At 48.2% G+C, this 16,631-nt stretch overlaps 1 protein-coding gene across 1 annotated transcript in view; it reads left to right on the forward strand.

The window, feature by feature from the left end:
• Positions 1 to 16,631, forward strand: part of LOC136627617 (proteinase-activated receptor 1-like) — a 52,089-nt gene that overhangs the window by 16,629 nt on the left and 18,829 nt on the right. The window contains exon 3 of the mRNA XM_066602860.1: positions 16,421 to 16,486. Within this exon, the coding sequence (XP_066458957.1) occupies positions 16,421 to 16,486 (66 nt within the window). The remainder of the gene's footprint in view (positions 1 to 16,420; positions 16,487 to 16,631) is intronic.

Raw genomic sequence — 16,631 nt, forward strand, 5'->3', positions numbered from 1 at the left:
GATATATAGACATGAGGGTGCTGTGACTATCCAGCGACATACTGTCTTCCCACGCCTCCGTTTCCGAGTGCAAAGCATCTGCCTTTATGCTTTGCAGGGAACTTCTCAAGAGGCATAGCAGAGGAATGGTGATGCTAATGATTGCAGCATCCCCGCTCACCATCTGGGTAGACTCCTCAAAGTTTCCAAGGACCTGGCAGATGTCTGCCAACCAGGCGCACTCTTCTGTAAAGAATTGAGGAGGCTGACTCCCACTACGCCGCCCATGTTGAAGTTGGTATTCCACTATAGCTCTACACTGCTCATAGAGCCTGGCCAACATGTGGAGCGTAGAGTTCCACTGTGTGGGCACGTCGCACAGCAATCGGTGCACTGGCAGATGAAACCGATGTTGCAGGGTCCGCAGGGTGGCAGCGTCCGTCTTGGAGTTGCGGAAATGTGCCCTGACCCGGCGCACCTTTCCGAGCAGGTATGACAAGTGTGGGTAGCTTTTTAGAAAGCGCTGAACCACCAAATTAAAGACATGGGCCAGGCATGGCACGTGCGTGAGGCTGCCGAGCTGCAGAGCCGCCACCAGGTTACAGCCGTTGTCACACACGACCATGCCCGGTTGGAGGCTCAGCGGCGCAAGCCAGCGGTCGGTCTGCTCTGTCAGACCCTGCAGCAGTTCGTGGGCCGTGTGCCTCTTCTCTCCTAAGCTGAGTAGTTTCAGCACGGCCTGCTGCCGCTTGCCCACTGCTGTGCTGCCACACCGCGCGACACCGACTGCTGGCGACGTGCTGCTGCTGACACATCTTGATTGCGAGACAGAGGTTGCGTTGGAGGAGGAGGAGGGTGGTTTAGTGGAGGAAGCATACACTGCCGCAGGTACCAGCACCGAGCTGGGGCACGCAATTCTGGGGGTGGGTAGGATGTGAGCGGTCCCAGGCTCTGACTCTGTCCCAGCCTCCACTAAATTCACCCAATGTGCCGTCAGGGAAATATAGTGGCCCTACCCACCTGTGCTTGTCCACGTGTCCGTTGTTAAGTGGACCTTGCCAGTAACCGCATTGGTGAGGGCGTGTACAATGTTGCGGGAGACGTGGTCGTGCAGGGCTGGGACGGCACATCGGGAAAAGTAGTGGCAACTGGGAACCGAGTAGCGCGGGGCCGCCGCCGCCATCATGCTTTTGAAAGCCTCCGTTTCCACAAGCCTATACGGCACCATCTCCAGGCTGATCAATTTGGCAATGTGCACGTTTAACGCTTGAGCGTGCGGGTGCGTGGCGGCGTACTTGCTCTTGCGCTCAAACAGTGGCGCTAGCGACGTCTGGACGCTGCGCTGAGAGACATTGCTGGATGGGGCCGAGGACAGCGGAGGTGAGGGTGTGGGTGCAGGCCAGGAGACGGTCGTGCCTGTGTCCTGAGAGGGGGGTTGGATCTCAGTGGCAGGTTGGGGCACAGGGGGAGAGGCAGTGGTGCAAACTGGAGGCGGTGAACGGGCTTCGTCCCACCTTGTGGGGTACTTGGCCATCATATGCCTGCGCATGCTGGTGGTCGTGGCTCCCCAACTGATCTTGGCGCGACAAAGGTTGCACACAACTGTTCGTTGGTCGTCAGGCGTCTCTGTGAAAAACTGCCACACCGTAGAGCACCTTGACCTCTGCAGGTTGGCATGGCGCGAGGGGGCGCTTTGGGAATCAGTTGGTGGATTATTCGGTCTGGCCCTGCCTCTACCCCTGGCCACCGCACTGGCTCGGCCTGTGCCCACACCCTGACTTGGGTCTCCGCGTCCTCGCCCGCGTCCACGTCCTCTAGACCTACTCCTACCCCTCAGCATGCTGTATTACCAGTAGTGCAGAAACAGAACGCTGTAATTAAATGTGCCACTTATTGGCCTGTGGTTGGAGGCTGACTTCGCTTACGGAACGCACAGCAGAGCCAGGAAATAATTTTGTGCAAGCCTGCTGTAACACTTAGCTGGCTGCGTATGAATTAGGAGGACAACTACACCCAGCACAGACCCAGTACACTGAGGACAGTCACAGGCAGCCCAAATAGATTTTTTTTCCCAAATGTTTTTGGAAAAGCCCACTGCCTATATTCAATAAATATATGTCTTCTGTCCCTGCCTCACCACCACTACTGGCCCTGGAGTATGTATAATTACTGCAGGGCGCAATGCTCTGCACGGCCGATATAAAAAAAAAAAAAAAAAAAAGTGCAACACTGCAAAAAGCAGCCTCCACACTACTGCACATGGTTAGATGTGGCCCTAAGAAGGACCGTTGGGGTTCTTGAAGCCTAAAATAACTCCTAACGCTCTCCCTATAGCAACTCCAGCAAGACAGCACTTTCCCTGAACTATGTCAGAATGCATCTGTGGCGAGCCGCGTGAGGGGCCGATTTTTATACTTGGGTGACACCTGATCTCGCCAGCCACTCACTGCAGGGGGGTGGTATAGGGCTTGAACGTCGCAGGGGGAAGTTGTAATGCCTTCCCTGTCTTTCTATTGGCCAGAAAAGCGCGCTAACGCCTCAGAGATGAAAGTGAAAGTAATTCGAACATCACGTGGTACTCGTAACGAGCATCTCGAACATGCTAATACTCGAACGAGTATCAAGCTCGGACGAGTACGTTCGCTCATCTCTAGCCATTACTACAGGTAATGTGTGGAGGACAGAGGAGCCTCTTAAAGAAGAAGTTACAGGTCTGTGAGACCCAGAAATCTTGCTTGTTTGTAGGTGACCAAATACTTCTTTTCCACCATAATTTGCAAATAAATTCGTTAAAAATCAGACAATGATTTTCTGGATGTGTTTTCTCATGTTGTCTCTCATAGTAGTTGAGGTCTATCTATGATGTCATATACAGGCCTCTCTCATCTTTTAAGCGGGAGAACTTGTACAATTGGTATCTGACTAAATACTTTTTTCCCCCCACTATATACATAGACAATACATATATACACAGCTAACACATGCCAGCTATGCAAAAAGGCAATTGTCTACTGCTTTATGGTCATTCCTGCTTATATACAATTAAAAGTCCCCCCGTTCCCATCAAGTAAAAAGTGCTGACACCCGCTTGTCTTTTGCATCCTCCGCTCTGAACGCTCGGCTGTATAACAGCCGGGCGCTCGGAGCGGGGGAGCAGCTGTATGCAGAAGACAAGCGGGAACACCCCGCTTGTCTTCTGCATCCTCCGCTGGCAGTACAAGGTGATAGCTCATCTTGAGTGATCATCTTGCACTGTAAATGACACAGTGATGATCGCTCAAAAGTCACTTGAGCGACATCTTTTGAGTGATTATCGTTGTGTCTAAATGGGCCTTAAGATAAGGGGTCCAAAGGTTGTTTCTCCAGACACACTAACCTTACCATGAACGGTTTCCTTATTAAAATAGCTTTATTGAAGAAGGTCAGGGGCTTACAGACTAAATACACATTAGGAAAACTAAGTAATGATCTCATATTGTATAGTATTGCATTTAATCTATATATGTATAAAATTATTCCAACATCCTGAAATCCAAGTTTTAAAAATAAATGGTCCCCCCCCCACCCCCACCCCCAACATTTTTGTTGTTGTACCTAGTTTATGGAAACTCCTGTGCAGGGAATAGATTCCCCACTGCTTAAAGCAGGACATTTAAAACCTCCTGCCCAAAAGCACATTTTAAATGTCCTGCTGTAAAGTCCTGTTAGTCCCCGCGGGGATGATGGCACTCCCCGAGGATTCCGTTAATCCCCAAGGGGACTGACAGGAATTTACAATGGGACATTTAAAATGCGCTTCTGGGAAGCACCTTTTAAATGTCCTGCTGTAAGCAGCAGGGTATTCCTCCAGCCCTACTGCTGGGCAATTCCCCAGCAGCAGAGGAACAGTAGGAACTCCCTCCCCCTCTTTCCGGTTACAGGGCTTTCCCCGTGGGCTTCCCTGAAAGTGTGAGAGGAGGGGATGGGGCTAGAGAGATCTACCCTCTAATCCCACCCCCTGTCTATTTGCTATAGGAATTCTCTGTGAAAAGTCCTACAGCCCTATGTGCACTATGGGAATATCCCTTGGGGAACCCCATAGCAGGGAGAGAGAGTGGAGCTATGGGGAATTAACTCATAGCCCCCCTCCGTCTCTCCCTGATATGGGTTGATCCCTCATAGCTCTGCTCTCTCTCCCTGCTATGGGAAAATCTTGAAGCCCTGTGGGGCTTCTTTGCTCTCTCCTCCTGGAGCAGCTGTGTTCTTTATAGCACAGCTGCTCCAGTGAATGGGCGATTTTCATTACCATAAAGCCCATTTTTTTCCATTTCTGATTTTGCTCTCCCCCTTTAACCCCTTAGTGACCACCCTATAGTGTTTTTACGTCCTGCAGCTGCAGGACGTGTATGGAGGGAGGTAGCGCCGCTATCTCCCTCCATACAGCGCGGGCGTCAGCTGTTTATTACAGCTAACACCCGCGGGCAATAGTCACGCTCGGCCGTTCGTGGTTATTAACCCTTTAAATGCCGCTGTCAATTCTGACAGCGGCATTTAAATCCCCCGAACGCTGTTCGTGGGTCCCGCACGGCCCCCGCGGTGAGATCGGGGGAGCCGTGCAGGTGTCATGGCAGCCGGGGGCCTGATGAATGGCCCCAGGGCTGCCTTAGCAGACTGCCTATCAAGCTATCCACACAGGGTGGCTTGATAGGCTGCCTGTAAAAAAGCAGTATGACGTAATGCTATAGCATTACGTCATACTGCAGGAGCGATCAAAGCATCGTATGTTAAAGTTTTTTAAATTGTAAAAAAAAAAAAAAGTTATAAAAGTTTAAATCACCCCCCTTTTGCCATATCAATTACTAAAAAATCTAAATCATAAAATAAAAATATGTATTTGGTATCGCCGCGTCCGTAAAAGTCCGATCTATCAAAGTAGTGCATTATTTTTCCTGCACGGTGAACGTCGTCTGAAAAAAAAAAAAAAGAATGCCAGAAATACACTTTTTTAGTTACCCTGTCTTCCAGAAAAAAATGCAATAAAAAGCGTTCAAAAAGTTGTATGTATTCCAAATTGATACTATCGGAAACTACAGGACATCGCGCAAAAATTGAGCCCTTGCACAACTACGTCGACAGAAAAGTAAAAAAGTTATTGCGTGCACAAAATGACTGCAGAAAATAATTGAAAAAAATTAAATATCTTAAAAAAAAAAATACAAGTACTACAGCAAAAAAAAAAACTATATAAGTTTGGTATGGTAGCAATCGTACTGACCCATAGAATAAAAATATCAGGTTGTTTTTGTTGCAGTTTGTGCGCCGTAGAAACAGGACGCACCAAAAGATGGTGGAATGTGTTTTTTTTTTCCATTTCTCTCCGCTAAGAATTTTTAAAAAGTTTTTCAGTACATTATATGGTACAATAAATAGTGCCATTGAAAAACACAACTCCTCCCGCAAAAAAAAAGCCCTTATACAGCGACTTTGATGGATAAATAAAGGAGCTACGATTTTTTAAAAGGGAGTAGGAAAAAACAAAAATGGAAAAAAGCAAAAAAGCCTGGTCACTAAGGGGTTAAAAAATCAACTACTTTATTTATCCATCGACATAGCTGTCTAAGTGCTTGTTTTTTTGCGAGACGAGTTGTATTTTTCAATGGTACTATTTAATGTACTATATAATGTTCTGAAAAACTTTTAAAAAAATCCTTAGTGGGGTAAAATGTAAAAAAAATTAAATTTTTCCATCTTTCATTTCATCTTGTTTCTATGACATACACACTGCAACACAAATGACCTGATAGGTTTATTCTATGGGTCAGTACAATCATATATATTTTTTTTGCTATACCATTTTTATTTTAAATTACATTTTTTTAAAATATTTTCTGTCGCCATCTTTTGACAGCCATAACTTTTTTTTTCTTTTAGTTGACAGTTGTGTGAGGGCTCTTTTATTGCGGGACGTCCTGTAGATTTTGTTAGTACTATTCTCGAGTACATACGACTTTTTGATCACTTTTTATTCCATTTTTTTCTTGGAGACTGGTGACCAAAAAAGTGCAATTCTGGTGTTATTTTTTCATCTGACAACGCTCACCGTGAGAGGTAAATTATAGAGATGAGCGAGCACCAAAATGCTCGGGTGCTCGTTACTCGAGACGAACTTTTCGCGATGCTCGAGGGTTCGTTTCGAGTAACGAACCCCATTGAAGTCAATGGGCGACCCGAGCATTTTTGTATTTCGCCGATGCTCGCTAAGGTTTTCATGTGTGAAAATCTGGGCAATTCAAGAAAGTGATGGGAACGACACAGCAACGGATAGGGCAGGCGAGGGGCTACATGTTGGGCTGCATCTCAAGTTCACAGGTCCCACTATTAAGCCACAATAGCGGCAAGAGTGGGGCCCCCCCCTCCCAACAACTTTTACTTCTGAAAAGCCCTCATTAGCATGGCATACCTTAGCTAAGCACCACACTACCTCCAACAAAGCACAATCACTGCCTGCATGACACTCCGCTGCCACTTCTCCTGGGTTACATGCTGCCCAACCCCCCCCCCCCCGCGCACGACAGTGTCCACAGCGTACACCAAATTGTCCCTGCCCAGCCTTCAGCTGCCCTCATGCCACGCCACCCTCATGTCTATTTATAAGTGCATCTGCCAGAGGAAAAGCAGGCACAAACTGCAGAGGGTTGGCATGGCTAGGCAGCGACCCCCCCATAAAAGGGGCGGGGCGATAGTCCACAATGCTGTACAGAAGCAATGAGAAATCCAATCCTGTGCCACCTCCATCTGGAGCTGCACACGTGGGCATAGCAATGGGGAACCTATGTGCCACACACTATTCATTCTGTCAAGGTGTCTGCATGCCCCAGTCAGACCGTGTTTTTTTATAAATAGTCACAGGCAGGTACAACTCCGCAATGGGAATTGCGTGTGCACCCACAGCATGGGTGGCTCCCTGGAACCCACCCGCTGTACATAAATGTATCCCATTGCAGTGCCCATCACAGCTGAGGTAATGTCGTGCTTAATACAGGTGGGCTTCGGCCCACATTGCATGCCCCAGTCTGACTGGGGTTCTTTGCAAGTGGACAGATGTAGGTTAAACTCCGTGTGCACCTACAGCATGGGTGGCTCCCTGGAACCCACCGGTGGTACATAAAAATATCCCATTGCATTGCCCATCACAGCTGAGGTAATGTTGTGGTTAATGCAGGTGGGCTTCGGCCCACACTGCATGCCCCAGTCAGACTGGGGTTCTTTACAAGTGGACAGATGTAGTAACAACTCCCTGTGGACCCACAGCATGGGTGGGTGCCAGGAAGCCACCGGCGGTACATAAAAATATCCCATTGCATTGCCCATCACAGCTGAGGTAATGTCGTGCTTAATACAGGTGGGCTTCGGCCCACACTGCATGCCCCACTCTGACTGGGGTTCTTTACAAGTGGACAGATGTAGGTTAAACTCCGTGTGCACCTACAGCATGGGTGGCTCCCTGGAACCCACCGGTGGTACATAAAAATATCCCTTTGCATTGCCCATCACAGCTGAGGTAATGTCGTGGTTAATGCAGGTGGGCTTCGGCCCACACTGCATGCCCCAGTCAGACTGGGGTTCTTTACAAGTGGACAGATGCAGTTACAACTCCGTGTGGACCCACAGCATGGGTGGCTCCCTGGAACCCACCGGCGGTACATAAATATATCCCATTGCAGTGCCCTACTCAGCAGAGCTAACGTCAGATACAATACAGGTGGGCTTCGGCCCACACTGCATGCCCCAGTCAGACTGGTAATATGTACCTTAACAGTAACCTCGTTGGTGGTAATGTGGTGGTGACTGCGGACCTGGTAGCGCGGTTTTATGTAGTTGGTTTTCGGAATGTGGCCAGGATTAAGTGGGCCGTGGCGGGGGGGATGGTGGTGGTGCTCTCTTGTTGTGTCGTTAAAGGTGAAATTCTTGGACTGCCACCAGACGGACCAATGCAAAGGTATTTGCCAAGAATGTTTTCATTGTTGGAGGAGGAGGGGGATGTTTTGGAGGCACTATGTGTCCTCTACACGTGTCCGTGGTTATATGCACCTTAACAGTAACAACGTTGGTGGGAAATGGCCTCGCCGCCATCATGTCTTTGTGAAGCCTCTGTTTCCACACCCCAGTGACATACCATTAGCAGCGGTATAGGCAGAGCCCAGAATTATTAACATTTCAGCGGTAGCATTAGGGACAGGCCCCACTAACATATCACTAGCAGCAGTATAGGGGGAGCGCAGTCTTAGTTCCATTTCAGTAATAGTAGCACTCAAGACAGGCCCCAGTAACATTCCCATTGCAGCAGTTTAGGGAGATAACAGTCTTTCACATTTCAGTAGCTGCAGTATAGACAAGGCCCCAGTTACATTTATGTAGCTAAAGTGTAGGCCAACCCCACACACCTTTCTGTACCATGAGTGCAGGCGAAGAACATAGAAATCACTATGATTACACTGTAGGTGAGGGCCCCAAAAAATTGGTGTACCAACAGTACTAATGTACCTCAGAAAAAATTGGCCATGCCCAACCAAGATGGCAGGTGAAACCCATTAATCGCTTTGGTTAATGTGGCTTAAGTGGTAACTAGGCCTGGAGGCAGCCCAGTTTAACGAAAAATTGGTTCAAGTTAAAGTTTCAACGCTTTTAAGAGCATTGAAACATATAAAAATTGTTTAGAAAAATTATATGAGTGAGCCTTGTGGCCCTAAGAAAAATTGCCCGTTCGGCGTGATTACGTGAGGTTTCAGGAGGAGGAGGAGGAATATTATACACAGATTGATGAAGCAGAAATGTCCCCGTTTTGGATGGTGATAGAGAACGAAGCATCTGCCTTTATGCTTTGCAGGGAACTTCTCAAGAGGCATAGCAGAGGAATGGTGACGTTAATGATTGCAGCATCGCCGCTCACCACCTGGGTAGACTCCTCAAACTTTCCAAGGACCTGGCAGATGTCTGCCAACCAGGCCGACTCTTCTGAAAATAATTGAGGAGGCTGACTCCCACTGCGCCGCCCATGTTGGAGTTGGTATTCCACTATAGCTCTACGCTGCTCATAGAGCCTGGCCAAGATGTGTAGCGTAGAGTTCCACCGTGTGGGCACGTCGCACAGCAGTCGGTGCACTGGCAGATTAAAGCGATGTTGCAGGGTGCGCAGGGTGGCAGCGTCCGTGTGGGACTTGCGGAAATGTGCGCAGAGCCGGCGCACCTTTACGAGCAGGTCTGACAAGCGTGGGTAGCTTTTCAGAAAGCGCTGAACCACCAAATTAAAGACATGGGCCAGGCATGGCACGTGTGTGAGGCTGCCGAGCCGCCACCAGGTTACGCCCGTTGTCACACACGACCATGCCTGGTTGGAGGCTCAGCGGCGCAAGCCAACGGTCGGTCTGCTCTGTTAGACCCCGCAGCAGTTCGTGGGCCGTGTGCCTCTTATCTCCTAAGCTGAGTAGTTTAAGCACGGCCTGCTGACGCTTGCCCACCGCTGTGCTGCCATGCCGCGCGACACCGACTGCTGGCGACGTCCTGCTGCTGGTGACACATCTAGATTGCGAGACAGAGGTTGCAGAGGAGGAGGAGGAGGAGGAGGAGGGTGCTTTAGTGGAGGAAGCATACACCGCCGAAGATACCACCACCGAGCTGGGACCCGCAATTCTGGGGGTGGGTAGGACGTGAGCGGTCCCAGGCTCTGACTCTGTCCCAGCCTCCACTAAATTCACCCAATGTGCCGTCAGGGAGATGTAGTGGCCCTGCCCGCCTGTGCTTGTCCACGTGTCCGTTGTTAAGTGGACCTTGGCAGTAACCGCGTTGGTGAGGGCGCGTACAATGTTGCGGGAGACGTGATCGTGCAGGGCTGGGATGGCACATCGGGAAAAGTAGTGGCGACTGGGAACTGAGTAGCGCGGGGCCGCCGCCGCCATCATACTTTTGAAGGACTCCGTTTCCACAACCCTATACGGCAGCATCTCAAGGCTGATAAATTTGGCTATGTGGACGGTTAACGCTTGAGCGTGCGGGTGCGTGGCGGCGTACTTGCGCTTGCGCTCAAACACTTGCGCTAGCGACGGCTGGACGGTGCGGTGCGAGACATTGGTGGATGGGACCGAGGACAGCGGAGGTGAGGGTGTGGGTGCAGGCCAGGAGACGGTAGTGCCTGTGTCCTGAGAGGGGGATTGGATCTCAGTGTCAGGTTGGGGCACAGGGGGAGAGGCAGCGGTGCAAACCGGAGGCGGTGAACGGCCTTCGTCCCACCTTGTGGGGTGCTTGGCCATCATATGTCTGCGCATGTTGGTGGTGGTGAGGCTGTTGGTGGTGGCTCCCCGGCTGATGTTGGCGCGACAAAGGTTGCACACCACTGTTCGTCGGTCGTCAGGCGTCTGTGAAAAACTGCCAGACCTTAGAGCACCTTGGCCTTTGCAGGGTGACATGGCGCGAGGGTGCGCTTTGGGAAACAGTTGGTGGATTATTCGGTCTGGCCCTGCCTCTACCCCTGGACACCGCACTGCCTCTTGCAACCTGCCCTGCTGCTGCCCTTGCCTCCCCCTCTGAAGACCTGTCCTGAGTAGGCGTTGCAAACCTGGTGGGGTCAGTCACCTCATCGTCCTGCTGCTCTTCCTCCGAATCCTCTGTGCGCTCCTCCCTCGGACTTACTGCCCTTACTACTACCTGACCGATAGACAACTGTGTCTCATCGTCATCGTCCTCCTCACCCACTGAAAGGTCTTTGAGACAGTTGCCGGAAGCCCTCAGCCTCATCCCCCGGACCCCGGGAACTTTCCAATGGTTGGGCATCAGTGACGATAAACTCCTCTGGTGGGAGAGGAACCACTGCTGCCCAATCTGAGCAGGGGCCCGAGAACAGTTCCTGGGAGTCTTCCCGCTCCTGAGCATGTGTCATTGTAGTGGAGTGAGGAGGCTGGGAGGAAGGAGGAGCAGCAGCCAGAGGATTCGGATTTGCAGCAGTGGACGGCGCAGAACTGTGGGTGGACGATAGGTTGCTCGAAGCACTTTCTGCCATCCACGACAGGACCTGCTCACACTGCTCATTTTCTAATAAAGGTCTCCCGCGTGGACCCATTAATTGTGCGATGAATGTGGGGATGCCAGAAACGTGCCTCTCTCCTAATCGCGCAGTAGTCGGCTGCGATACACCTGGATCAGGAGTTCGGCCTGTGCCCACACCCTCACTTGGGCCTACGCGTCCTCGGCCGCGTCCACATCCTCTAGGCCTACCCCTACCCCTCAGCATGCTGTATTACCAGTGATTTGATTTCCCAGCCAGGAAATAAATTGGCGCAAGCCTGCAGGCCAAATAGAATTTTTGCCCTTTTTTTTTTAAAGTAAAGGCCCACTGCCTATATTCAATCAATAATAAATGTGTTGTGGCCCTGCAGTGTGTCACAGAACTGCAGTGTTGCACTGTTATTAACTGCAGCAGAGCGGTGATTTCCCAGCCAGGAAATAAATTGGCGCAAGCCTGCTGTTAAACTTAGCTGGCTGCGTATGACTTTTGTTTAAGTTCTCCACCCAGCACACACGTACTCAGAACGCTGAGGACTGTCAGAGGCAGGCCAAATAGAATTGTTGCCCTTTTTTTTTTAAAGGAAAGGCCCACTGCCTATATTCAATCAATAAAATATGTCTTCTGGCCCTGCCTACACAATTCTGTCCCTGGAGTATTACTGCAGGGCGCAATGCTCTGCACGGCCGATTTGGAGAAAAAAAAAATGTGCAACACTGCTAACAGCAGCCTTCACAGTACTGCACACGGTTAGATGTGGCCCTAAGAAGGACCGTTGGGGTTCTTGAAGCCTACACTAACTCCTAACACTCTCCCTGCCTAACCACCACTTCTGTCCCTGTAGTATTACTGCAGGGCGCAATGCTCTGCACGGCCGATTTGGAAAAAAAAAAATGTGCACCACTGCAAAAGGCAGCCTCCACAGTACTGCACACGGTTAGATGTGGCCCTAAGAAGGACCGTTGGGGTTCTTGAAGCCTACACTAACTCCTAACACTCTCCCTACAGCAGCTCCAACACGATACCACTGTCCCTGATCTCTGTCACAACCCATCTGAGGCGAGCCGCGGGAGGGGCCGACTTTTATACTCGGGTGACACCTGATCTCTCCAGCCACTCACAGCAGGAGGGTGGTATAGGGCTGGAACATCACAGGGGGAAGTTGTAATGCCTTCCCTGTCTTTCAATTGGCCAGAAAAGCGCGCTAACGTCTCAGAGATGAAAGTGAAAGTAACCCGAACATCGCGTGGTACTCGTTACGAGTAACGAGCATCCCGAACACCCTAATATTCGCCCGAGCATCAAGCTCGGACGAGTACGTTCGCTCATCTCTAGTAAATTACTAATTTTTTGGATAGTTCGGACTTTCACGGATGCAGCAATACCATATATTTGTTTTTGTTTTATTATTTAGATTCTTTTATTAAGTATGGCAAATGTTTTTTTTTTAACTTTTATTACCTTTTATTTTTTTATAATTAGTAAAACTTATTTTGAATTTTTTCATTAGTCCCCAAAGGGGACAAGAGCATGCAATGCTTTGATCGCCCCTGCAGTATGATGCAATACCATAGCATTACATTATACCGCGATCTGACAGGCATTCTATTAAGCGATATCACAGGCATGGGTTGATAGGCATTCTGCTATGACAGCCCTGGGGCCTTTCAGAAGACACCATGATACCCGTTCGGCAACCCACAATCTCATCGCGGGGGGGGGGGGGGGGGGGCCTACAGGACCCCGGAATTTCGGTCAAGGGATTTAAATGCCTTTGTCAGAATTTATGGCGGCCTTTAAAGGGTTAACAGCTATGATGAGCCACGCGGCTAAGAGGATGTGTTGTGGGCAGGTGCCGGCTGTAAGAAACAGCCAGCAGCTGCAATATATGGAGCGAGGTCGCCCCGCAATCTCCCTTCATACATACCCTGAACATGCAGGACGTAACTGTATGTCCTATAGCATTAAGGGATTAAAGAATCTGTAACTAGAACAAACCTCTTCAATTATGAGTATCTATGAGTAGTTCTTAGAGAAACATGTAAGCAGATAGTGTACTTGCTGATCAGCATCCCAGACTGCAGGTATAATATATAAATGTGAGGCCCCTGTGGGCCTAATTGGCCACATAACCACTACTTTTTGGAAAGGTATTGTGGATGCTCTTGGTAAAGGGATTTGTTGACCCTTGAATTCACAGCAAAAATTCACTATAGATGCAAAATGTATAGTTAACATACCTTGTGCCCGCCTTTGCTGCTGTCACAGTTCCTCACGGTCCTAGTCTCTTTCTCATGTATGTAGAATGGTCACCAGATTATCAGACCACCCTATTAATGTACTTCAGTAGTCTGAGACCTTCTCTCTGTCCTCTGGTGGACCAGCACTGACAGTGTAAGTGTGTTTATCCTCTATCTTTCCCTGAAGATCCCTTGCCACAAAAACAGGGGGGGCGTGTCTCACATTACTGAAACACACTGTGCATAGGGTAGTCTGAGAATCCAGCAATCATTTTATTTAGGGGACTGGAGGAGACAGGAGGAACCATGGCAGCAACATTGAAAAAGAGAGTGCAATATTATCTGTAATATTATGTGCATAATATTAAGACAACATTATGTTCAAATTGTATAGAAAGGTAGCAGCCCTAGGGTATACCTGGCTAAATAAGCATAATTTCTATAAAAAAAAATTGCCAAAGTCAAAAAAATAGCCTAATGGTTATAGTCTCCGAAAAGAGAATAATATAAATTATATACTTTATTGACATATATGCACTCAAAACAGACAAAGACACTTTAAAATTGAGGAATAGGTGGCTGAACTAAATCCTTACTGAGTCAATAAATTAACTAAATATATATTGCTAGGTAGGCTGTGAGAGCATATGTTTTTGCCACTAATATATTCACACAGCATGCAGTGTTTGGGGAAATTATATAAGTGTTGGTAACTAATAGTGGGGGGCACAGGGTGTCAGTTAATAGAGGTGCTATATAAGCAGCCGTATTATAATCTCCCAGTAAACTGCTATGCCGATTGGTTGCCAACAGTTATGCAATTTTCCCCAAACACTGCATGCTGTGGGAATATATTACTGGCTTAAAGCATATGCCCTCACAGTCTGCTAGCATTATATATTTAGTTCATTTTTGGACTCAGTAAGGATTTAGTTCAGTCACCTATTCCTCAATTTTAATGTGTATTTGTCTGTTTTGAGTGCATACATGTCAATAAAAGTACATAATTTGTATAATTTTGTTTTGGAAGGGTATAACCATTAGCCTTTTTTGCAGGGCTTATTTACCTAGACTGCACAAACATTAACAATGGTCACGACAATGGTTACATCTTAAGGCCGGCTGCACACGGCCGTGACGGGCTCCACAAGCGGAATTCCGCAGCGGAGCCCATCACGGCGCCCCCGCAGAGACCCCATACTTACCTCCGGATCCGGCCTCCTACGTCCCGCACAACGCTTTGGCGCGCATGCGCAATAGAGCGCGTGACGCGCCAGCCGTGTCATATGACACGCCCACAGTGTCACATGATGCGCCGGCCGCATCATATGACGCGGCTGGCGATAGGCGGGGAAGCGGTTTCATGCTATCTTCCGCTGTGCTACAGCGGAAGATAGCGTGACGGACGGCTTCCATTGACTGCAATGGAAGCTGTCCGCGTGTACACCCGCGGCAAATAGAACATGCCGCGGGTGAGGATGGGAGAATTCACGGTGCGGATTTCCGCGGTGGAATTCCGCACCGTGAGCATTGCACTATTAGGTTCAATAGAACCTAATAGCTACGGGGCATTGCTGCAAATTTCCACCGCGTAATTTGCGGCAGAAAGCCTCCTGTGTGCAGCCGGCCTAATGTAGTATAGTCTAAGGTGTACCACTCCAATATACATTGACAAAAAAACTGGAATACAAGGGCCGAAATCCCTAGCCCACTTTGTTATGGCTGAACCTACCCAGAAATAAGGCGATCACCCAAATAAGGAAGGCCCCGTTTCTTGTACCTAAGTCCCAGTCTGTCCCTGGATCCCATCCAACCCTCACTGAATGGGTGGCACAACCAAACTAAACTCAGTCATCTGACTCCTCATTGGATGGAGGGAAATGTGACCAAGTGTTTGGAATACATATGATGCAGGGGTGCCACATAGTGGATGGAGGGAAATCTCATGTCTGGAACCAAACCTAATGTCTGAACTCTAGACACTGCGGTTCAGGACAATCAGGTTTCCAACCATCTACAACAAGGAGTAAGCTATTACAAGAAATACCAAGCAGTCAAACATACACCTATAGCTATATACAGCAACTAGACTCAAACACCAATAGTCAGATATTAGCCTCTTACTCAACACAGACACAGACACCAACAGCTAGATATTACCCATCTTATTGGACACAGCCACAAGCAGTAATGCATAATCTTTGACTGCACACAAACACAAACAGTCAGGCAACACATCTATGACAGTATACCAAGCCTAGACTCAAGCACTGACAGTTCGACGGCACCTATCAAACTTAACACAGAGACTAGACTCAAACACCAACAATACTCAGGGTTCCAAGCTGGATCCAGACAAACACTAACAGGAAGCACTGCTGGCTGGACACAGACTCTAGACTCCAACAGCAGCTTACAGACATCACCCATCTGAATCAAAACAGAGTCCAGACCCAGTCACCAATACTACTCAGAGTTCTAAACTTGATCCAGACAAATGGACAGAAAGCTACACAGTATTTATCCTTACAACAGGAACATAGGAGAATAACAAGCATCCAGATGTGTGACCGGATTAAATACACTTACACCATGAACTAATGGGCAGCCAGGAGACACCCCTCCCTGTCAAACAATTAGTTCATGCACTATAAAGAGCTTGAAGCATATAAAGAAAAAGGCCCCATTAAGGAATTACCAACAGATGAGAACAAAAGGGACTGTTTCAAGTGACAGGTAAGAGGCAAACATCTGAGCTTAAAGGTGCAGCCGCGTGGACCAGTTTGACATAGAGGCATCACCCTGCTTCCAATACCTGTTGCGGATGGCACACTGGAACAGGTATGTTATCTATGCATTCTGCATCTACGATGACATTACGTAAACCAAAAGGGTCACATTAAGTTATTTTTGCTGTATGTAAATGGTTTTATATTATAATCTTTGAATCAATTGTGGAAGAAAGTATCCATCAAAAAGCATTTATACTCCATTTCTGTCTTTATATGATACTTTTCATAATTTTAGCAGTATACCCCTTTAAATCATAGGAAATGCACTGGCTGCTCATGTCAGTTCCATAATATTGTCTGTGCCTATATCAGACTTGAAGATATACTTTTTCATGTATCCATTATCTTACAATGTTTTATTACTATTGTTTTAGACACTTCAGACGATATATCGAATATGAACATGAGTGATTACGACAACAGTTCATACCAAGAGCAAGGTACTGATGTGTTTATATAGAAACATGAGCTTGTTGTAATGAAAACACAAGTACACCATGCACCAAGAAGTCAACATTTTTTGCTAATTTTGATGCATTATTCCTATATAATTGTAAGCTTCCCATCAGTGTAAAATACAGTTGT

The sequence above is a fragment of the Eleutherodactylus coqui genome, chromosome 5 (assembly GCF_035609145.1).
Source record: "Eleutherodactylus coqui strain aEleCoq1 chromosome 5, aEleCoq1.hap1, whole genome shotgun sequence".
NCBI lineage: Eukaryota > Metazoa > Chordata > Amphibia > Anura > Eleutherodactylidae > Eleutherodactylus > Eleutherodactylus coqui.